The sequence below is a fragment of the Gadus macrocephalus genome, chromosome 2, assembly GCF_031168955.1.
Source record: "Gadus macrocephalus chromosome 2, ASM3116895v1".
Lineage (NCBI taxonomy): Eukaryota > Metazoa > Chordata > Actinopteri > Gadiformes > Gadidae > Gadus > Gadus macrocephalus.
The window spans coordinates 9181192-9204520 of NC_082383.1; the positions used below are offsets into that span (position 1 = coordinate 9181192).

Genomic DNA, 23329 nt, shown 5'->3' on the forward strand with positions numbered 1-23329 from the left:
GAATGTAGGCCTATATTTAGACTTAAGATTTTTATGGTTCTAATTTCAGGGGGAAGTGAAATTGTATTGCAGTTTGGAGGGATGTTTATTTTCCATATCTGCGAAAAGATGAAGCAAAGCTCGAGACAAATCTGGAACAAGTGATGCACGTTTTTCAGCAGCAAAAGTTTACAAACGGCCTCCCATATATTAGAGGGGTATAACTGACAACATCGTATAATGGAAATCGTTTCTTGCGAAATTTCTTTAATGCACGGGGTTATTAGGTTTGAGGGCCAGGAATTCAGTTCATGCAACAGACCAGTATGTGGCGGTGATGCTCCATGGCCGTAATAAATAAGAATAAGAAGAAGAACATATAATTAATTAATTAATTAATTCATAATAAACACACAAACGCAAGATATGCAAACCAGTGGATAAGACAACAATGAAGAACTTCGATGGGGCACGAATACGATTTAAAAAATGGATGCAAACAATACAAAGGGTATAAGAATAAAATACCTTGGAAAAATAAACAGAAATTATGTGTTGTTGCTGCTCTGAATGTTGATGACAAAAAAATGTTGCATAGATATTATGTATAGCCTAACGTTATTTATGTAGTAGACTATAATAAGGAAATGCTTATTATAGCTAGGCTATACATCCATCGTGGGAACTAGAGGAATGGAAACGGTCGTAATTGATTGCATACATTAATTTAAATTAATTGAAAGCAGGGACAGTTTATTTATTTTTGCTTTTGAATCAATCAAATTTCAATTTGTAAAAATAAAATAAGGAAGTCTGGGTTCGGTCATTGGCGCAGGCGCAGTGTTGCGTGTTTGACGTCAGCCCATCCCACCAGTGGCAGACCAAAATAGACCAGTGAGACAGTACGACATAGCCAAGCTAACCTACACACCAGAAATGGCTTCCACCGGAGTTCTCCCCTTCATAAGGGGAGTGGACCTCAGTGGAAACGACTTCAAAGTAAGCGGACCGGGCTCTGTTTACTTATTATAAATCGAATGGTTTAGCTTAGTAGCCAAGTGTGCCAGGTAGCGCACTTCACCGACGCTAGCCCATGCTAAGAGTTTAGCTCACTAGCTTTGGGCGTTAGCCAGTTGTCATACATTACATGGCCCAAATCGACTGGGTCACATGTTGACGTCATAATCGTGGGTTGAAATGTTCGATTTCAGGTTTTGAAAGTTGCCTTCGATTTGACGCAGTCTCTCCATTGGGTATAACAGTCTGGACCTGTGGACAAAGCTTTACTTGGCTGACACTCTCACAACAAGTTCCATCGCCCTAAGTGTTAATGTGGCTGAGTTAATATGAGACCATTGCGAGACAAGTAGTCTATTTCCATTCACAATCAGATCATCACGTCATTACAGCTGTTTAGGGGAGAACGTTCGGCTAGTATGTATCTCATAACCTACTTTAGTCTACTTTTGGCAGCCAGGCTTGGTGATAAGGAAAGCAGTTTGTCTGGCCGTATGACAGCTGGCATAGACTAGGGAGGAATTCAGGCGACAGAATAGCATGAGTGCAGGGTTCTTAGTTGACCCTTATGGAGTAGTTTCTAACAACCTCTTATTGATGCTCTCCCTCCTTTGCTCCCACAGGGTGGTTATTTCCCAGAACATGTCAAGTCTATGAGCAGCCTGCGATGGCTGAAGCTGAACCGCACTGGACTGTGCTATCTCCCGGAGGAGCTGGCCTCTCTGCAGAAGCTGGTGAGTAGTTTTATACAGGAGATAGCTGAGCACTGGCAGCAGTCCCTCATTCTCCGAACCAGAGGACCTGTGTCATAGCAGTAGATGCGGCGAGCGAGGGCGTCGATTTGCGCGGGGACCTAAGGACGTGTCCCCACCAATGTCACATGAAGACTGAAATATCCCCAACAGTATTCACGCTACTGCCTCCCAACATGCGTCTTCCTTTTTTACACTGCCCAGCCGGTTCGGTCGCGGCTTCTCGTAAGGGAAGTTCCTCTGCGTCTCTTTCTCGTCTATCGCACCGTCTCTCCACGTCTTTGTTTAATGCGCCTGCATCACCTCTCCCATGATGGTCAGCAGCTCGCGGTTTTCACCGTCTTATCTGGTTATCAGGTTATCACTTGCTTGCTACAGCCTATATAATCCAGATAACCCAACAGACACACGCACTCACACGCAAGCACACGCAACCAGGTCACTCTCTTCAGCACATGAATATGAGGAAAATAGTGAATGCCAATTAAAATAACAACATAGGGCTATACAGTTGTATTGCGTAGACCTCAATAGAATGAACACATGCCCTTCTCCAGCTAGAACTACTCATGTTGATATCGCTGCGTTGTCTCTTTCTAGACAACGCAGGAACATCTCTACCCAAGCCCCCCCCCCCCCCCCCCCCAATCGTATCATGTATATATATATAAAGCCTCCTGCTGGTAGGAAGAGTTATTTCCTCTCACACAGGTGCAGAAAGCACGTGCTTGTTGGCTGTTGGCAGTAGTCAAAGCGGTGTGTTGAAGTGCACATTTTGGCCAAGACACTCGGCTACCTTCTATGATGTTGTTTGGTGTGTCCGGGGCCTTAACAGTATTTCTGTGCTGTTGAGAAAACCGGAACTTGCCCTTGCTGCACTGAACAATGTCCTGGCTACTGAGCTGTCACTCATCCACTCATTGACCAATAGGGACGCATCCATGCAATAAAAACCTGCATAGGAGGAAGGTTTGTGTCGGCACTGCGAACAAATAGTTTGGCAGTGCAAATGAGAGAGCTGGCAGTGTAAACCCACAGATGGAAAAGGTCTGATCAGTGAAAAGGAAGCAGAGGGAACTGTAAAGAAAAGGACATCATATGAAAAAGGGAAAATACAAAGTTTACATGGTTACAAAAACAATGATTTTGAAGCTTTATACTTTTTACCCTTGAGGTAAACTTGCAATATTCCATATTGAGACATATTCAGCCGTTCAACTTTAGCACCCAACAAACCAAGCAAATGACCCCTGTGAGAGATACAGTGGTTCACATTCACTTACTTTGGGGTCATGTTGTGGGTTTCACACATTTCTGTTATTGTCAACAATCACACACACACACCTGATAGGATGATCTAATCCAAAAGCCATGGTAATGAGTTAGGACCCTTGAAAAGGGTAAAATGTGACGTGTCATACTGTGTCACACTGTTTTCATTTCTACAGCATTTTCAAAGCCCTTTTCATTCACATTAACAGTGGTTTCCCCGTTTCAGTCAGAGTTTCTGTTCATTTCATCTATCATTTGCATGTCCAGACTATTTCGACCGGCTGCTTAGTATCTATATGGTCACAATATTATGTGATAATTTTCTCTTTATGATCTACTACTTTCTTATTGTTGTTCCAGTTCCCTTCAATGCAAGCTAAGACAAAATAGGATATATTTTTTTAAATCTTTGCTTCGGATGGAGTAAAACAATGAAATGTGAGCGATAGTCCCAGATGGAGATAAAAAATGACTTTTAAAATGTCTCCAAATTAGTGTGGACATTGCCTTTAGTGTTTTACATCCGATGTGTCAATTCCTCAATAATGCGTGGCAAAACCATGGAGGGCATGGAGATGAGGTGGTTGTGTTTTGTGTCTCTGCAGTTACCCTCACCTTAACTATTACTTTTTTCTCTCTAGGAACATCTGTCTGTGAGCCACAACAGCCTGACAACATTACATGGAGAACTTTCCAGCCTGCCCAATTTGAGGGTAACCCAAACAGTCACACACACACACACACACACACACACACACACACACACACACACACACACACACACACACACACACACACACACACAACAAGGCAACATCGTCCACATTTTCATTAAGGGAGGAAATCCCTCCCTTGTTTTAGACAGAGTAAAAAAAAAAGCTTTTTCTTTCTTTCTTTATTTTAATTCTTTATTTTTGTCTTTATTGTCACTCAAACAACGGTTACTTTTTGGAAAAATAATGAAATGCCTGCTAAAATCGTTGTTTAACTGATCGACCTTATGCTAAAGAAGGGTTCTATGGTGTTCTCTGTGTGCAGGCAGTGGTCGCCAGAGCCAACAACTTGAAAAACTCTGGGGTTCCCGATGACATCTTCCAGCTGGATGACCTATCAGTGCTGGTACGCTAACTGCTATTAGCAATCTCTCTATCTTCTGTTAGCTGTTGCTAGCTTCTCGTTGATGTCTCTAAAGCTTCTTTCTCTTAAGCTTTTGCTTGCTCCTGTTTGCTTGGCAGTCTTAAAAATAAAAATCAAGAAAAAAATATTGAGAACTCCTCTGTATCACAAAGAGGACAGTATGGGCTGTCACTTTGCTATTATTATTATTATTCTTAATGTTCATTATTTCTTGCAACGCTGAAATATTGTCTGCAAAGAAAAATGGAGTCCAAACTGGGTTGATATCGTGTAGTCTGATTCCGGCATCAAGACACCACTTCGGACTCTTGCGATTATTTCTAAAATTTTCTAGCCTGCATGAGTAGCCAAACTAATTATCGTTTTACGACTACTAAAATAAGTGTTAGTTGCAGCCTTATCACATCTCTCAGTGCTGGTAAAATAGCTTCCCTGTTTCTAGCCTCTCTTAGCAGTGTCATGCCTGTAGTCGCCCTCTGACTGTCATAGCTGATTTGCTTTAAACATATTAGCAGCGTGTTTAAGTGGTGCACTGTTGCCGTGGCAACGTGTAACTCATAAAGAGGACACTTTCCCAATTTCAACCATGGTGGTCAGATGTTTAGCGTGAATGTTATCGTTCAGGACCTAAACATGATGTCTGCATAACTGGTTTTCCTCAAGTGTTCTGGTATAGTTTTTAAGATCATGATAATACAAGACAAGTTATATGTTTGCATTGCGTAGCTACAGATTAGCGCAATTTCAAAGACTAAGATACTCCTTACTGATGGAAAGAAAACCCTTTCTTCCATCGGCATGTTGAAGCTGTTTCCTGTTTTATTGAGAGGAAGGGTGGTTGAAGTTACTTGACAGATTAGCTGTTGCTAGCCCTGAAATGGCATGGTTTGAAAGGAAACTATTTGTGTGCTTCTTCCTCTTTTTTCTTTTTTTTCAAATGAACCTTTGTCCGTATATATATATGGTTCTGGCCTCGAACCCAATGGCCAAAGTCTACCTGTAGCATCCTTGAGCAAATTGCATAATTTTGGTTTTTGAGAATTATGATGTACCACACATACCGTTTTAGTCAACATCAAGACTTGATTTAGTACTTGAAAGTGTGCCTTGAACTTGATAGCCACGCTATAGAGTGAATGTGAAGTTGTCATTACTCTTCTGATTTTGGGGTTGAACGCACCATGTTTATAGGTTGCTGTTGGTTCTGTCTCACAAGATGGCGCCCGGCGTGGCCGTTGCTACACGTTCCTTATTGTATCGTCTCCATATTGGCTCATGTCGCAAAACTCTGCCCACCCTACACCCTTCACCTACTTCTCCGCTCCAACCCCCCACCAGGACTTGAGCTTCAACCAGCTGACGGAGGTTCCCCGGGACCTGGAGAACAGCAGGAACATGCTGGTGCTCAATCTGAGTCACAACGCCATGGAGGCCATCCCCAATCAGCTGTTCATCAACCTGACCGACCTGCTGTACCTGGACCTGGGAGACAACAAGCTGGACAGCCTGCCACCACAGATGAGGCGCCTGGTGCACCTCCAGACGCTCGTCCTCAACAACAACCCGCTCATGCATGCCCAGCTACGGTAAACAAAGTGGTCCTCCTGTCTGAAATAGTTTTTGTGGACGAACGAAAGTATAGGCATTGAGCACATTTTCATTTGTGATTCTGAGCCAGAAAGAAACAACAACAACAACTAGACGGGTCCCTCGACATGAAGAGATTTCTGACGTGTGTGTGTGTGTGTGTGTGCGTGTGTGTGTGAGTAGCCAGCTGCCTGCCATGGTTGCTCTACAGACCCTCCACCTGCGAAACACCCAGAGGACCCAGAGCAACATGCCCACCAGTCTGGAGGGCCTCACACACCTATCAGGTACACACGCACACACAAACACGCTCAAATGTTGTTTTTATTAACAAGTTGTGTTGTACACATCCATTTTGGATAAACAACGTGCGGGGTTGCCAGTATGGGCTACATTTTGCAAAATTCATGTGATTAGTACTCAGCCAACGTGCCAGTACGAGTTGTATGCTGACATTGCCATGTAGATATCCTTTATGAGCCCCCACAGCACCTCTCCCTTGAGCCCTTCCCTCCCTCTCACACCCACTCTCCTCTCCTTGCTGTCTCTCTGCTGCGTTCTGCCAGACGTGGACCTTTCCTGCAACGACCTGAGCCGGGTGCCCGAGTGCCTGTACACGTTGGGCAGCCTGAAGAGGCTCAACCTGAGCGGCAACCAGATCACGGAGCTGTCCCTCTGCATCGACCAGTGGACCCAGCTGGAGACGCTCAACCTCAGCCGCAACCAGCTCACCTCATTGCCTGTAAGAACCAGCACCAGCATGCACAAACCCCCCCCCCCCTCCCCCCATTCATATTATATCATAGCCCTAAAGGTTATACTTAGAATTAAAGTAATGCTTTAATTTTAAGATTGAAGTATATACTTAGAATTAGAAAGTAGCTATTTACTTTTTTGCACAGACAAAATGGCAGGTTCACGGCCAAACAGCCCATAATTCACAGTGCCTGCATTGTTCTCTTGTTGAAATCGGCGTGTCTGACATCTGTTGACAGCACAATGTGAACAAGCCCATTTTTATTTAGTTTTAAGTATATCTGTGCCTTAACCCCCTTCTGTCCCCCGCACTTCTCTCCTGTCAACATTTAAGACCCCTAATCCGCAAACCCTGATCCCTGGCCAATAGAGATAGAACAAATAGATTCATTTTTTGTGATGCTTTGGTCGACCCTGACAAAAAAATCATTTTAAATTCTTGTTGTTTCTTCACTTCGCCATTCAGTCGGCCATTTGCAAGCTGTCCAAGCTGAAGAAGCTGTATGTGAACTCTAACAAGCTGGATTTTGATGGGGTTCCGTCTGGAGTGGGAAAGCTGGTCAGCCTCACAGAGTTTATGGCTGCCAACAACAACCTGGAGCTCATCCCTGAGGGGCTATGCAGGTGGGACACGCATGCGCGCACACACACACACACACACACACACACACACACACACACACACACACACACACACACACACACACACTATGCCTGAACAAAGATTTAAGATATTAACTCAATAATTGATATGGTAATCGATGTGCTTCCAGCCTATATTAAAGATAATTGGTTGATTGCTCGATTACACAATAAAAAAGCTGCAACCTGAGTGGTACATTTTAAACGCAGTTGTCTGACAAGGAGCAGGCATGCACAGGGAAAATCTTAGTAATGCCAAGTGTGATGTATTTATTTTGTAGGTGTGGTAAGCTGAAGAAGCTGGTGCTCAACAAGAACCGACTGGTCACGTTACCTGAAGCCGTCCACTTCCTCACTGACCTAGAGGTAAACCAATCCTACCTCCACCACCCCCCCTCCCACCGCTGCTGCAGTCCTACTTCCACCATCCCCATCGGCCCCCACACTCAACACCCCAACCCAACCTCCCCCACAGCAAGCATCACCCCGATCCATCCTACCCATCTCCACCATCCGTACCACCACCCAACCTCCGCCCTCATCACCATCAATCCAGCCATCACGCCCTTACCCCCTAACTGTGCTTTCCCACTTCTCGCAACTTCTCACTACTCTGCGTTAGGGCTGTACGGTATGAACGGTATAGAGAGTACACCGGTGTGTATTTGCGTTACGGTATGGATTTTGACGTTACCGTGTGACCGGTGGATGAGTGCTTTCTTTTTCATCTATATTTTTTTTTACTTAACAAGCGCTAAAGAAGCAATGACATAGTACCAGAGACGCACTCGTTTATTTATAATATCACCCGGAGGCGCACACAGCTTTTGGCCGTGTTCTATAAGATATTCTAAAACACTCCGGGAGCTCCGGCGGGAGTCCTGGAGATAGATATCTAAATAATATAATAAATACAAATCTATTATACATCATATCACGGCCAAAAGATGTGTGCGCCTCCTGATGATATTGTGAATCAAAGACTGCGTCAGGTTCTCCGGCGTCTCTGGTCCTTCCACATCAATCTGAAGTCGCGATTCAATCTGGACTTCAGAGAATCAAGTTTCTTTTACCCCAATTCCTTCTACACCATGGCCAAGATAACCCGCACTACGAGTCTTTACTTGTTGTAGAAGTACCAGAGACGTCCGAGAACCCGACACAGTCTTTAAGATATAATATTATATTATTTAGATATATACCTCCTGCTGCGATTCACTCTGGACTGCAGGGAGTTAACGCCGATTGGCTGATAACCCTTCAGAAGCATTTATATACAAATTAGAAGATAAAATGAACATAATGTGATATAATACTTTTACCGTCCATGGCTCAAATCATATTGTGATATAAATTGTAGTCCATACCGTACAGCCCTGATCTGCGTTTACTATTGATTTGATAGCTTCTTTGTAAGCGTTATATATATTTAGTATAAAAAACACTTAAGACATGGGCTGTGATGTAACATCATTGATGTACAATGTTTACGTACATTTATTACATTACTGCAGCAGGGCTAGTAAACAGTGACTTGAATACAGTATACAAAGTAACAGTCATCACAATGAACTCGGACTTGTGGCTTTCCTCTGATGAATGCTTTTGTCCATTATGTGTCTTGATTTGAGCATGGTTGGTTCCAGTCTGTCTGTCGCTCTCTCACCGTCTCACTCTCACACACAGAGGAAAACGCTTATAAACATCAACTCAGACTTTATTTAGCATAATCACATTACTGTCGTCCACAAGTGCCGTTACGAGCTGCTGATATTCGGATGCATCCTGTCAAGCGTCATGGATCCACTCTCTGTCTCGTTAGATCCTGGACGTGCGGGAGAACCCAAACCTGGTGATGCCTCCTAAGCCCGTGGACCGCTCGGCTGAGTTCTACAACATCGACTTCTCCCTGCAGAACCAGCTCAGGCTGGCTGGAGCCTCGCCCGCTACCATAGCTGCGGCCGGAGGAGGTGTGTGTGTGTGTGTGTGTGTGTGTGTGTGTGTGTGTGTGTGTGTGTGTGTGTGTGTGTGTGTGTGTGTGTGTGTGTGTGTGTGTGTGTGTGTGTGTGTGTGTGTGTGTGTGTGTGTGTGTGTGTGTGTGTGTGTGACTTCAAACATTAAAATAACCAACACTTGACCCCCCTCCCCAGGCGCCAGCCCTCGCGACCCCATGGCGAGAAAGATGAGGCTGAGGAGAAGGAAGGACTCGTCCCAGGACGACCAGGCCAAGCAGGTGCTGAAGGGCATGAGCGACGTGGCCCACGACAAGAAGAACCAAGAGGTAATGAGCCCATGTGCTCATCTAGTGGGTGTGCAGCTCACAGCTAGGTAGGGGTTAATGGGTTGGATAAAAGCGCGGTTCTTTTTCTCCCCTTGTTTCCAACAGGAGAACGGAGACGCAAAGTATGGTGACCTGAAGACGCGACGATGGGACAAGAGTTTGGAGAAATCTCATCTGGATTACTCCGAGTTCTTCCCGGAGGACGTTGGACATGTACGGACTGGGATTTTATCGAAATCTGCAATGAGTTTTCCAAAAAAGAAAATCTCAGTAGCTATAGGAAGAGAGGAAATAAAATAAGACAAGAAGAGTGCACAATAGTTATATCTCTAGGGATACTTTTATTCAACATGACTTGCATCATTCTTTAAACATCTTTAAACATCTTAAGAGTTGATTGAAGTTGGGCATCATGAGTTAGGATGCTTGCATGTAAAAAAATAAGTGGATTCGTATTTGGTCATATTTTGGTATAACAGTTGTGTTGTTTCAAGGCCCTATAAAGGCTCTATAGCAGTGAGTTTGAGTAGCAACATGAGTGTGCTGTGATGATGTCTCCATCTGTCTCTCCTCTAAATAGATCCCAGGTGTGACCGTGTGGCAGATAGAGAACTTTATACCCATGCCTGTGGATGAAGCTCTTCATGGAAAATTCTACGAGGCCGACTGCTACATTGTCCTCAAGGTATCCCAAGAAATGATAACATTACAACATTGTCGCTGCACGTGCTAACTGCTAATAATACGGCTAATGCTATTACTGCTGTTATTCCTGGAAATGCTTGGAGCATGTGATAAGAGTGCCACCCCTGGTGCTGCTAGTTCTAATCGAACTGCAAATTGCGCTGCTACAGTGTTGTTACCGCATATGCTAATACAAAAAGCATTCAATGACAATGGCAGCCTCTTGCTAATATCGCTACTATTGACACTGCCAGGACCAGACTTACTGCTAAGAATGCCAGGAGAACCTAGTTACATCTTGTTCAGGACACCTTTGTACAAAAGATGTTTACCTCAAAAGGCTCTGTGAAATCCCACTCTTTAGAATGAATGCTATGGGCTTCTAATAGCCAATGGGACTGATGCTCATCCCATCACTAATAATATTGCTAAAATGACTACTATGCTGTTACTAATACTTTTACTAGGGCAACGGCTGCTACTACCGTTATTACAGCCCTCACACAGGGATGAGTACATTCTTCTAACCTCCCCCTCCCCCGGTGCAGACGTTCCTGGACGACAACGGCGCCCTGAACTGGCACATCTTCTACTGGATCGGCCAGGAGGCCACGCTGGACAAGAAGGCGGGCTCCGCCATCCACGCTGTCAACCTGCGCAACTTCCTGGGCGCTGAGTGCCGGACCATCCGGGAGGAGATGGGCGACGAGAGCGAGGAGTTCAGCGCGGTGCGTGCAGTAGAAACACACGCATCACATGCTCGTACAAACGCATACACACTGGGAGGCCCAAGGCATCCGTCTCTTCATATTAATAGGGGTCTGGTATGGGACATAGGGACTTCCGAGGGTAGCCTCAGGCGAGCCTCCACTTCGCATGTTCTACACAGTTCAGTCCGGCCTTGATCACATTGAAACCATCCATATGTCCTTCCATTTTGGGGGTTTTGTTAGACCGTTTAAAGGGGATCACGACTGATCTAGAGTGATCAGAATAGTTTCGAAGGCCTATCTGTGAGCTTCATCGTTGTCACATATCAATGAAATGCGTGTCAAAATGGATATCAATGCAATCGGGAGCAAGTTTCAAACTCATTTTTGTGTGTGTAGGTGTTTGATAATGAGATCTCCTACATTGAGGGAGGAACGGCCAGTGGCTTCTACACGGTGGAGGACACAAACTATCCTGTCAAGTAAGACAATACCTGCGGTTGGAATTTTTCTATTGGAATTTATCTGTATTGGGAAGTGCATTGCTGAAGATACTATTTTCAACTCGAAGTTTACATACAAACCAGGTTCCATGGTCAATAGTTAGATGGTATTAGATAGCAAAACTAGTTTGGGTAATGGGTCTACTGTGATACTTGTCATGCTGTACCTCATTGTGTCTCTATCATTCTGTTATTAACAGGTTATACAGGGTTTATGGCAAGAGGAATATCCGTCTGGAGTCTGTGCCACTAAAAGGATCATCTCTTGACCCACGGTGAGACTCACTCACTCACTCACTTCAGCATCGCACATAATTTGTTGCATACACATCCCACATGCACAAGGAAAAATATTTCACTGTCCCCCCAAGAGGATATTTTGTAGATGAGAGTATGTGTGTTGCATACACCCATACTCTCATCTCCATATATTCTGTGTTGCCATAGCAACCCTCTCACTTTCTCCTTTCCTCTCACTGCGGTAGGTTTGTCTTCCTGTTGGACACGGGCCTAGAAATCTTCGTGTGGAGGGGGAGCAACGCCACACTCAGTGGGACCACCAAAGCCAGGTAAAGAAAGAAGAACACCTGCACGTACACTCACTTTATCATCTGTGGGTGGCAGTTTGGTTGGGTGCTTTGTTGTGGTTGGGACTGGGTATTGAATCTAGATGTTTTACTATTGATCCGTTTTGCAAACACTTTCATCGCTAGAGATTCACAGGGAATTCAGAGACATGTCATTAAAGGTCAGGGCATCTTGCACGAGGCCAATGGAGATCGAACCCAGTACCTTTCAACTGGGAGACTTGGCTATCCCACTGCCACTTGTTAACAGAAAAACCACTACAATGAAAGGATGAATTAATATTGGACATTGAGCAGAAGCAGCACAAATGATTAAAGTGGGAGTGTGCTTGTTTGTGCCCAGGCTGTTTGCGGAGAAGATCAACAAGAACGAGCGGAAGAGCAAAGCAGAGATCACCACACTGGGGCAGAGCCAGGAGCCCGCAGGCTTCTGGGAGGCCCTCGGTGGCCAGCCGGAGGAGATCAAGAAACACGTCCCGGATGACTTCTCCCCCGTCAGACCCAAACTCTACAAGGTACGACCCACTGCCATGATGGGACAAAGGGCCAATGTTAATTTTTTTTTTTACTTTGTTTATCGGTCTTTTGCAGGAACAGACAATTGTGATGAGAGCATTAGTAAAATGATAAGCATTGTATAAGAAAAAATATACTGTCAATATTTATGATTCATTTAAAAGGCTCACAGTCTCTTGGCATTTCTTCCAAATTCTGCCTGAAATGCAAAACTAGAGGGAGCTGAGTGATGGCCGTGGGGCTTCCATGGTCGGTGGAGCAGCTTCAGTTGATTTAAGTAGACAGGCTCTGGGACCATTGTGTACCGTATTCATGTGTGGTGATGTATTCTTGTGTGTGTGCAGGTGGGCCTGGGCTTGGGCTACCTGGAGCTACCTCAGATTAACTACAAGCTGTCTGTAGAGCACAAGGACAGCAAGGTCAAACTGGACATCATGCCCGACCTCCGACTGGTAAGGGAGCTTCTGAAGCTAGAGCACCATCATTCACCCACCAAGTGAAGGGAGTTCTCTTCAACACTACCTGTTTCTGACGCTCTTTACATCTCTGTGTGTCTCTCTCTCTCTCTCTGTGTGTCTCTCTCTCTCTGTCTCTCTGTGTGTCTCTCTCTCTCTGTCTCTCTGTGTGTCTCTCTCTCTCTGTCTCTCTGTGTGTCTCTCTGTCTCCCTCTCTGTGTGTCTCTCTGTGTCTCTGTGTGTCTCTCTGTGTGTGTCTCTCTGTGTGTGTCTCTCTGTGTGTCACTCTGTGTGTGTGTGTCTCTCTCTTTCTCTCTCTCTCTCTCTCTCTCTCTCGTGTGTCTCTCTGTGCGTCTCTCTGTTCGTCTCACTGTCTCCCTCTCTGTCTCTGTGTGTGTCTCTCTGTGTCTCTCTCTCTCGTGTGTCTCTCTGTTCGTCTCTCTGTCTCCCTCTCTGTCTCTCTGTGTCTCTCTCTCGTGTGTCTCTCTGTTCGTCTCTCTGTCTCCCTCTCTGTCTCTGTGTGTCTCTCTGTCTCTGTGTGTCTCTCTCTCTCTCGTGTGTCTCTCTGTCTCTGTGTGTCTCTCTCTCTCGTGTGTCTCTCTGTTCGTCTCTCTGTCTCCCTCTCTGTCTCTGTGTGTCTCTCTGTCTCTGTGTGTCTCTCTCTCTCTCGTGTGTCTCTCTGTCTCTGTGTGTCTCTCTCTCTGTCTCTGTGTGTCTCTCTGTCTCTGTGTGTCTCTCTCTCTCTCGTGTGTCTCTCTGTGTGTCTCTCTGTGTTACTCTCTCTGTCTCTCTGTGTGTCTCTCTCTCTGCCTCTCTCTGTCTCTGTGTGTCTCTCTGTCTCCCTGTATGTCTCTCTGTGTTACTCTGTGTCTCTCTGTGTGTCTCTGTCTCCCTCTCTGTCTCCCTCCCTTTCTCACTCTCCCCCCCTCCAGCTGCAGTCCCTGCTGGACACTAAGGGGGTGTACATCCTGGACTGCTGGTCCGACGTGTTCATCTGGATCGGGAGGAAGTCCCCCCGGCTGGTCCGGGCGGCGGCCCTCAAGCTGGGCCAGGAGATCTGCTCCATGCTGCACCGGCCCAAGCACGCCCTCGTCACCCGCAACCTGGAGGGCACCGAGTGCCAGGTGTGTGGAGCTCAGGGGGGCACACCCAGCGGGGGGCTCACCCAGCGGGGGGCTCACCCAGCGGGGGGCTCACCCAGCGGGGGGCAGTGGGTGTTGTTGTGAATAGGAAGGCTGTACTTGTTTTGATTGGGCTTCTTCACCACATTCTCGGTCTGACTTTAATTTATATAATTTGTTTTATACTTGTTGCTGATACTTTTATTTGATCTTCTATATATTTTTTATTTGCTACGCGTTATCTAGACATGCTTTATGCTGTACTGTGATTGATGTTGACATTTGTTGTCCATTTTTATGATGACTTTAAAATCGTGACCTTTTGTGTGAGCCTCTGAGTGCCTCTCTGTCTCTCCCTAGGTGTACAAGTCCAAGTTTAAGAACTGGGATGACGTGCTGAAGGTGGATTACACCAGAGCCGCCGAGACCGTCCAGCAGGGCGGCAACCTACAGGGCAAGGTGAATGTTCGTGCGTTGTGTGCACACTGACCCACTCGCATGCAACTTTACAACCTATTCCAAAATGGGAAAGATGTGTCTTGCTCATCTGCCACTTTTTGTCTCACACACACACACACACACACACACACACACACACACACACACACACACACACACACACACACACACACACACACACACACACACAGGTGAAGAAGGATGCGGAGCAGAAGGACCAGATGAAGGCTGACCTCACGGCCCTCTTCCTCCCCAGGCAACCCCCCATGCCCCTCACAGAGGTAGGTCACACAAGGCCTTTTTACACTGCCATGCCGGTTCGGTCGCGGCTTGGCACGCCCGGCAATTTGACCGTCTTGCCCGTGTGAAACAGAGGGGGATAAAATCCCACGTTCTTCACAGCGCCGGCTTTCTTGGTTCACTGGAGAAGAGAGTCTAGACCTCTTTAGAATCATTTGCATGCTCCCGAATGTTTATATGTTTTTATGAATGAAGACACCCACATGCGAGAATGAGTTCACATCTGAGTGTAGGTTACAAACGCGATTAACTATTTACAAGTGCAAAAACGCCAACATATTCTTTATTTTGCTGACCACTTGTTTTTTTTATCCCCACAAAGGCCTCGTAATAAAGGAACGTTCCTCTGCGTCTTTCTTGTAGCTTGCACCATCTTTCATCGTCTTCGTTTAATGTGACTGCCTAACCTTCTCTCCCATGATGGTCAGCAGCTCGCGGATTCCCCCTCCCTCCAGTTAGAACTACTTATGTTGATATCGCTGCGCTGTCTCTGTTGTAGAGACAGCGTAGCAACACACCCCCCCCCCCCCCCCCCCCCCCTCCTGCAACCGCGGAGGCGTCTAATAGCGTTTACATCAAATGAAAGCGCAAATGTGTATTGGGTCCGGGAGGGTAGATTGAGGTGCTAGCTCAAGCAGGCAAATTACCGCGCGGACCATGCCGGGAAAAAGGCGCGCATAAGACGGGCATATTTTTGCAGTGTAAAAACATCTACACACACACAGAGGCGGGGTCTGGTCTGACAGCTGTTTATCTGGTCGTCAACATTCGTCACTGGGCCGTGGGATAACTCCCTCTCTCCCTCCGTCAGGCGGAGCCCATGATGGAGGAGTGGAACGAGGACCTGGACGGGATGGAGGGCTTCGTGTTGGAGGGCAAGAAGTTCGCCCGTCTGCCAGAAGAGGAGTTTGGACACTTCAACACGCAAGACTGCTACGTCTTCCTCTGCAGGTAAGTGTGTGTGTGTGTGTGTGTGTGTGTGTGTGTGTGTGTGTGTGTGTGTGTGTGTGTGTGTGTGTGTGTGTGTGTGTGTGTGTGTGTGTGTGTGTGTGTGTGAATAGCAGAAAGGTTAATGACTTCATGCTTGTTTCAGCCCAACAGACATGGCTGTTGCTGTTGCCGGTGCGAGTTCCTAAACCAGGCAACTACGCCCCTAATGATTCAGATGGTTAATAAAAAAAACCTGCTAAAGGCTAACTTCAACCTGCAAGATGTCCTTGAAAAGACGAACAGTTGACGGAGACCAAATCATTTATTCAAGATGTTACGAAATAATTCATATTTATTCACTAAAGTCAATTGAAACCAACCAGTGCATAAAGCAAGTAGCGGTTCAAATATCACACAAGCTCACCGACACGATACCACCGCTTAGGTAACAAGGCACACGGGTCAACTTTTGGATCAATTTGCAATTGAGACGACTAGCAATAGCGTGTGCTAGATCTGCCTCTTCAGAGGAGCCGACCCTCAACATGTTATAACGCTACATACAAGGTCTGACTCACGTATGTCCTTGGTGTGGGAACGCGTGGACCCAGCGGGAATTGAAGCCCACACCCCTGGCAGTGTGAATGCCGCGCTCTAGCAGTGGAGCAGCACAGGCCCAGAGTTTGCCGTATCCTCCTACTCATCAGCCTCCTCTTCCTCGCAGGTACTGGGTGGCGGTGGAGTACGAGGACGATGATAAGGAGAAGAAGGAGGGCGGAGGCGGAGGTGGAGGTGGAGGTGGAGGTGGAGGAGGTGGGAGGGGGGAGGACGATGAGGAGCGGCAGACTGAGGAAGACTTCCAGTGCGTGGTGTACTTCTGGCAGGGCCGGCAGGCCTCCAACATGGGCTGGCTCACCTTCACCTTCTCCCTGCAGAAGAAATTTGAGAGCCTCTTTCCCGGCAAGCTGGAGGTAGGAAAAATTGCTGTATATTCATGATTATTTTTACTGTATATCAAGTATTGTTTTTTTTCTTTTAAAAATGTTAATCTGTTAGTATAACTTTTTATTGGAAAGAGAAATAGGCATCCAGTCTACACCCTGTTTAAATACAGGGGACTTTTGCCAGCCATGTCTAACAGTCTTTGTGGATTGTTTGGCTTTCCTTCCTTTCCTCCCTGCCTCCTCTCTCTCTCCTGCCTCCCTGCAGGTTGTGCGCATGACCCAGCAACAGGAGAACCTGAAGTTCCTGTCTCACTTCAAGAGGAAGTTCATCATACACAAGGGCAAGAGGAAGCAGAAGATGGACGCCGCCCAGCCCTCACTCTACCACATCCGCACCAATGGCAGTGCACTCTGCACCAGGTGGCTTACTACACACACACACTACACACTACACACACTACACACCCTTTCATGATCTTAAAATATATTGGTCAAGTCTCAAACATCTCACAAACCTTGACCAAATTGAAAGTCTCAAACTATTTAGGGATCAACTAATTATGAAGGGAATTTTCCAATTCCTGCCTTTCTTGTAAAAAATAGAAGCTTATTTGCTAACAAAACAAAAAGCTATATGGATATTGTTAAGAAACAGTCGCAGATTCAAATAAATCCTCAGCGGAATCTTGTGATTGGTTCACTTGCTAAACATTGGAGTCTAATGTCAGACGGACCTTTTTCTCCTGGTAACGTAACGCTTTCATCACAACACAGCCGTATCTGCGGTGTACCGGAAATGTTACTAGGTCCAGGCGCCATGCAGGAAATGTTCTGGAACATTGCAGGGGAAACGGCATGTGTGAAAAGGGCTTGATAGTCGAGTCCCACATACTTTGGTTACAAACTAGCTGTCTTAGTCTGAATCCCTTCCGTAACTTACTAGTCCTACATCTCAGTAACTAACCAGAGGATCTTCTTGTGTCTTTCAGGACCATCCAGATTGTAACGGACTCGAGCAACCTGAACTCAGAATTCTGCTTCATCCTCAAGGTGCAGCTTGGCCCTCGCATTGCATTATAATTACAGCTACGCTATTGAAAACATGTAGGGATATACCTCACTCTGCTACACAGCACCAGCACCCCAACCAACACTAAGGTTAGAACGTATACTATGGATACACCAAAGTGCATCAATGGTAGTTATTACACACAGCAACGAAGCAAGTAGGTGTCAAACACCACTTTACAACAGTGGTGGACAGTTCAGAACGTAAAAATCCCAACAGAAAACAGGCACAGTGTTCCCCAAAAGCCTGCCTAAAGGTCCAGACTCCCCTTTCCTTAAAGGAAGAGCGTTCCGAAGTCTAGTCACCACCACCCCAGAAGCACGACGTGTCTTCTTTTAAACCGCAGCCGCTTCCTTTGTAAACGTGTCTGTGTGTGTGTGTGTGTGTGTGTGTGTGTGTGTGGTGGTTCCCAGGTGCCGTTTGAGAGCACAGACAACCAGGGCATCGTGTACACGTGGGTGGGCCGCGCCGCAGACCCCGACGAGGCCAAGCTGGCCGAGGACATCATGAACAGCATGTTCGACGACACCTACAGCAAACAGGTGACCTGACCTTATCACCGCAGTGGAGACGGCAGGAGGCCCCGCGGAAAGCTTTGGACGGTCGTAGACATTCACAGAGGTAGAGGGGGGGGGGGAGGAGTAGAGGGGTGGGTAGAGGGGGCTACAAGAGGGGTGGGGGGCCGAGGACGGCGGTAGAGGGAGTAGGGGGGCTAGGGAGGAGGTGTAGGGGGGCTAGAGGTAGTGAAGGGGATAGGGAGGAGGTTGTAGGGGGGCTAGAGCAGGGCTGGGGGACGTAGAGGGGCTAGGGAGAACGAAGACACGGGGGTTCCACGGGTAGCTCCACCAGTGCTCAAAGTGTGATCTCTTGTGTACGGCTGTCGTTGCTAGGTGATTAACGAGGGGGAGGAGCCGGAGAACTTCTTCTGGGTTGGGATTGGTTCCCAGAAGCAATACGACGAGGACGCAGACTACATGAAATACGCTCGACTCTTCAGGTGAGCTGCACACTCGCTCCTCTAACTTAAAAATACATTTGGTTAGCTGTTCCCCTAGATGAGCTCCTTGCGGTCACCATAGAACAGTCATACCACTTATCAACATGACCTGAAATACTTAAGGTCACTATCAGCCCTGATGTTGTGTCGGTCACTATATCAGCCCTGATGTTGTGTCGGTCACTATCAGCCCTGATGTTGTGTCGGTCACTATCAGCCCTGATGTTGTGTCGGTCACTATATCAGCCCTGATGTTGTGTCGGTCACTATATCAGCCCTGATGTTGTGTCGGTCACTATATCAGCCCTGATGTTGTGTCGGTCACTATCAGCCCTGATGTTGTGTCGGTCACTATCAGCCCTGATGTTGTGTCGGTCACTATCAGCCCTGATGTTGTCTAGGTCACTATCAGCCCTGATGTTGTGTCGGTCACTATCAGCCCTGATGTTGTGTCGGTCACTATCAGCCCTGATGTTGTGTCAGTCACTATCAGCCCTGATGTTGTGTCGGTCACTATCAGCCCTAATGTTGTCGGTCACTATCAGCCCTAATGTTGTGTCGGTCACTATAAGCCCTGATGTTGTGTCGGTCACTATCAGCCCTAATGTTGTCGGTCACTATCAGCCCTGATGTTGTGTCGGTCACTATATCAGCCCTAATGTTGTGTCGGTCGCTATCAGCCCTGATGTTGTGTCGGTCACTATCAGCCCTAATATTGTCGGTCACTATCAGCCCTGATGTTGTGTCGGTCACTATCAGCCCTGATGTTGTCTTGGTCACTATCAGCCCTGATGTTGTGTCGGTCACTATCAGCCCTGATGTTGTCGGTCACTATCAGCCCTGATGTTGTCTAGGTCACTATCAGCCCTAATGTTGTGTCGGTCGCTATCAGCCTTTCCGTTTAGTTTTGCCACCACAGAGGCGAGAGGAAAGTGGTGAAATATAGAAGCTAGTTCATGACAACTTCTGTTATCCGCTCCAACCCAAGGTGTTCCAATGAGAAGGGCTATTTCTCTGTGTCTGAGAAGTGCTCCGACTTCTGCCAGGACGACCTCGCCGACGATGACATCATGCTCTTGGACAACGGCAAGGAGGTGAGTGTCGATGAGGAACAACACAAGTACATTACAGTACATACAGTACTAGGGGTACCAAGACGGTAGGACGCACGGCCGGCTATTGTCTTTTGCATACAACCCCCAACCATCTGTTTGTTCTTCCACACCTCTTTTTGTAGGTGTACATGTGGGTGGGCACCCAGACCAGCCAGGTGGAGATCAAACTGAGTCTCAAAGCCTGCCAGGTAAGTGTGTGTGTGTGTGTGTGTGTGTGTGTGTGTGCGTGTCCGTGTCCCATTAGAGACCACGGAAAGATCTTGGGTGCTTTCCTCCGACTTTTATACCTGAATAGGAGAATTTAATATTTTTACCGTAATTATATATTTATGCATGTAGTCAGAACTTTTTTTCTTGTAATAATTATTATAAAAATTAAAATGAATGAATTAAAAAAGGTATATTCATTTTAACTAACATTTTTCTGTTTTCAACCCAAGAATTGAAGGAGGCAACATGAAATACTATTCTTGTTCCCCACTAATGAGGATAAGAATATATAGTGCTCTGCATGCAGTGTGTCCGTACGCGTGGGTCTTCAACGTGTGCACTCACCCCAATGCGTCTCTGCTGTGCAGGTGTACATCCAGCACATGCGTGCCAAGGAGACGGAGCACCCCCGCAAGCTGCGCCTGGTCCGGAAGGGCAACGAGCCTCACTGCTTCACGCGCTGCTTCCACGCCTGGGGGGCCTTCAAGACACCGCCCGCCTAGAGACAAACACGCCATGTTGTTGTTGTCGACCAGTAGGAAGACGAGGCTGTGGCACCCCCTGTATAGCTGCTAGCTTGAAGCGCTCATGCGTCATTTATCCTGAGAGGGAGAGAGAGAGAGACCAACTCTACTAATGCTACAGGTGTGTCTCTCTCTCTCTTCTCAAGGGGACTTATGAGGTTAGCAACAATCACATTCAAATGGCCAAATAAAAACAAAAAGGTAAAATTTGCCCGGATATTTTTATACTTAAAAAGGTTTTGTTAGAAGAAAGGTTTGAACGTCAACCCAGTTTTCTTTCTTTATTTTTAAACCACACAAAGAATGCGTCTACGTACTTGTTGCTTATTTATACCCGTGGGAGGGATGGAGGTCGTGCTTGTAGTGTGAGGGAAAGGAAAAGGAAAAACTTCATGAGCAGCAGGCCTGAATGCAGTTGTTGATCTGAAGTAGAGAAGTGCTTTTGCAGCAGCTCTAGAAGTGTACAGAATATTTTAATCTAGAGTCTATGGGACGGCAAGGGTGTCCACCACCCTGAACATATCGGCCTGTCGAACATTGAGGTCATTATTATTATTTTCTTACCTGGTTCGTTGGGCTACATGCCGTCGATGTGGGAGGAAATCCAGAGTTGGCTTTGTCAGTTGGAAGTTGTGATGCAAACTTGTTTTATAATCGTTTTTTCTTCCTTTTTTTTTTTTCTGCCTCTTTATTGAGTGGTTGACCAAGGAGCAGCGCTATGATTGGTTGGATGAGTCGTAAGGAGGGGTGTGTGTGTGTGTGTGTGTGTGTGTGTGTGTGTGTGTGTGTGTGTGTGGTAGGTATACTAAAAACAGACCTGCATTAAATGCCTCAACCCGGGCACTCAACTCAGTCAAAAATCCGATAATTCGGTTTGAAAATAGATAGATGCATTCTGCTGCAACCACTCTAGTCTGATAACTAGTGCACATTTACAAAATCAGTGCATGTAAGCGTTGCGCAATGCCTTTTGGTTGGATTCAACAGTTTTAAATTACCTGTTTGAATAAGCCCACGTCAACCTTATCGTGCTAATCCTTGAACTGTTTAATCATGTGCAATCAGATCACCAAGAGAAATTAAATCAGTTTGCAACATGTATGCATGAACATTGCATGTATACATTCAACATACATACAATGTTACAAAGGTGATTGCTTTTTCTTTTATTTTGCCTTTTTGATATGTATTAATTTTGCAGTTGTTTACTGTAAGCAAATTCATGGGTTAAAGTATTGTATCAGCTTGGCTTGTTTTATCATTTGGGGAAATAGCTTTTGATATTATCCGTCTTTGGAATCAAGCTTTTGGCTTTTTTTTTTTTTTTTTTTAGGAGACACCCTGAATCATACAGACATATCTCCAATAATGATGGTTGTGCACACAGTGGGCAGATGTCTTTGGTTAATGTTAGTTTACCTGTACAGGTAACAGTGGGTTATGCTTGGTGTTAATCTGTGTGACATACAGCAAACTGAACATGATGTGCTTCTTCTATCCGCATCCATTTTATCTAGTTTCAGTCCAAGAACCAAAAAGGATGGCACATACTTACCTAAACTGCATTTTCAAACAGAAGTGAGGGACTCTGTTTAGTATCTTTACAGTGAATTGTATGCCTGTTTGTGTGATAGATATCATGCACACGCTTCCGATGCCACCTGCAAATGCTTTATTTATGGATTTTGTAAGAAATTAAAGTTTTAAGTCACTGGTTTTCATCGTCTGGTTTTTCTTTCATTATTCATTGGCTATTGGAAAGAAAAATGACTCCATGATTGATAATAATAATTCTAAGTGTGTTATATGCTAGACCAGAGGTTCAATCATTTTTGACCCAGAAAAAGATGTTGAATGAGTAAATGTAAAGATAAGATATCGCTTTCTGTGATAAGTTGCTCGTCACGTGACAATATGATATAAACACTGCCAGGGACGCGGGAAGTCAGTCCGAGGGGGGGGTGCTGAGAGAGAATCTATATAGGCTAATGACGTCATAATAAATTCTGCGCAACATCCATTGTTTACAGAGACGAGATGACGGGTGACGTCACATTCAGGGATCCGCTCTGATAAACACTCTACTGGTGTGCAAAAAGAGTTCTGCCAACTAGCCACTGTTATTCACAAACGTTAGCAAGTAAACAATGTGGAAATTAGAGTAAACTCGGCTGATACTGTGCTGAATTTCACACACTAACAACATGCCGACAAGCTGTTCCGGTGCGGGATTATACACAGCGTTATAACAAGGATTCAGAAGGTTATTTCTAAAGGTTTACAAAGGAAAGTGACAATAATAGAAAGCCTTAATTTTCCTCCAGAGTTACGAGTTGTCTGATGAGGAAAGTGACGGTTTCTCCGTCAAGTGAACCGCCCGTCTTTGCTCTTTTTTTGCCAACCAGTTTACGTGCGGGATTCCAGAATCAAAACGATAACATTCAACGTGTCTATTAATATGGCAGTAACATTTTACACCAGTTTTAGAATGTTCACTACAACAGATGTTGAACACCAACATGCTTATGTAAAATCAGCATAGTACCGATAATATGATAAATATCATAAAAAGGGTGGATGTCAATAATTTAATGAAAAATCATGTTGTATGATAAAGTTATACAAAAAATAAAAAAAAGTATTGATTTGTTCAGAAAACTTTCTCACTTGCAGTTACAGCCAGGGGCCGCTGCAGCACCCTAAGCACCCCCACTTCCCGCGTCCCTGGGTAACACTGTTGTTTTTTATTGGTCGTCATGAAAAAAAACATAAGGGGTGACAC

The 23329-nt window shown here is 45.8% G+C and overlaps 2 protein-coding genes across 2 annotated transcripts in view; both read left to right on the top strand.

The window, feature by feature from the left end:
• LOC132472686 (alpha-protein kinase 1-like) overlaps window positions 1-22259 on the top strand; it is a 68305-nt gene extending 46046 nt beyond the window's left edge. Inside the window, exon 4 of the transcript XR_009529150.1 lies at window positions 21348-22259. The gene's annotated coding sequence lies outside the window, so the exon portion shown is untranslated. The remainder of the gene's footprint in view (window positions 1-21347) is intronic.
• Window positions 826-22259, top strand: flii (FLII actin remodeling protein). Its single transcript, XM_060072092.1, has 31 exons — window positions 826-978; window positions 1620-1730; window positions 3662-3733; window positions 4059-4139; window positions 5496-5743; window positions 5928-6031; window positions 6311-6486; window positions 6967-7124; window positions 7424-7508; window positions 8965-9112; window positions 9293-9423; window positions 9529-9636; window positions 10004-10108; window positions 10656-10835; window positions 11217-11299; window positions 11521-11595; window positions 11806-11889; window positions 12251-12422; window positions 12768-12875; window positions 13811-14002; window positions 14360-14458; window positions 14650-14739; window positions 15570-15709; window positions 16413-16659; window positions 16898-17052; window positions 17622-17682; window positions 18115-18243; window positions 18592-18698; window positions 19687-19792; window positions 19936-20001; window positions 20392-22259. Exons 1-31 carry the CDS (start codon window positions 916-918, stop codon window positions 20524-20526), a joined length of 3819 nt encoding a protein of 1272 aa, XP_059928075.1. The 5' UTR covers window positions 826-915; the 3' UTR covers window positions 20527-22259.
• Window positions 22260-23329: the final 1070 nt, after the last annotated feature.

Bases quoted from the DNA above. Each gene is read 5' to 3' on its own strand.
- flii (XM_060072092.1), top strand. From the start codon at position 916: ATGGCTTCCACCGGAGTTCTCCCCTTCATAAGGGGAGTGGACCTCAGT. The intron at 6,032-6,310 runs GTACACACGCAC...GCGTTCTGCCAG, and splicing joins GGGCCTCACACACCTATCAG to ACGTGGACCTTTCCTGCAAC. The intron at 7,509-8,964 runs GTAAACCAATCC...CTGTCTCGTTAG, and splicing joins ACTTCCTCACTGACCTAGAG to ATCCTGGACGTGCGGGAGAA.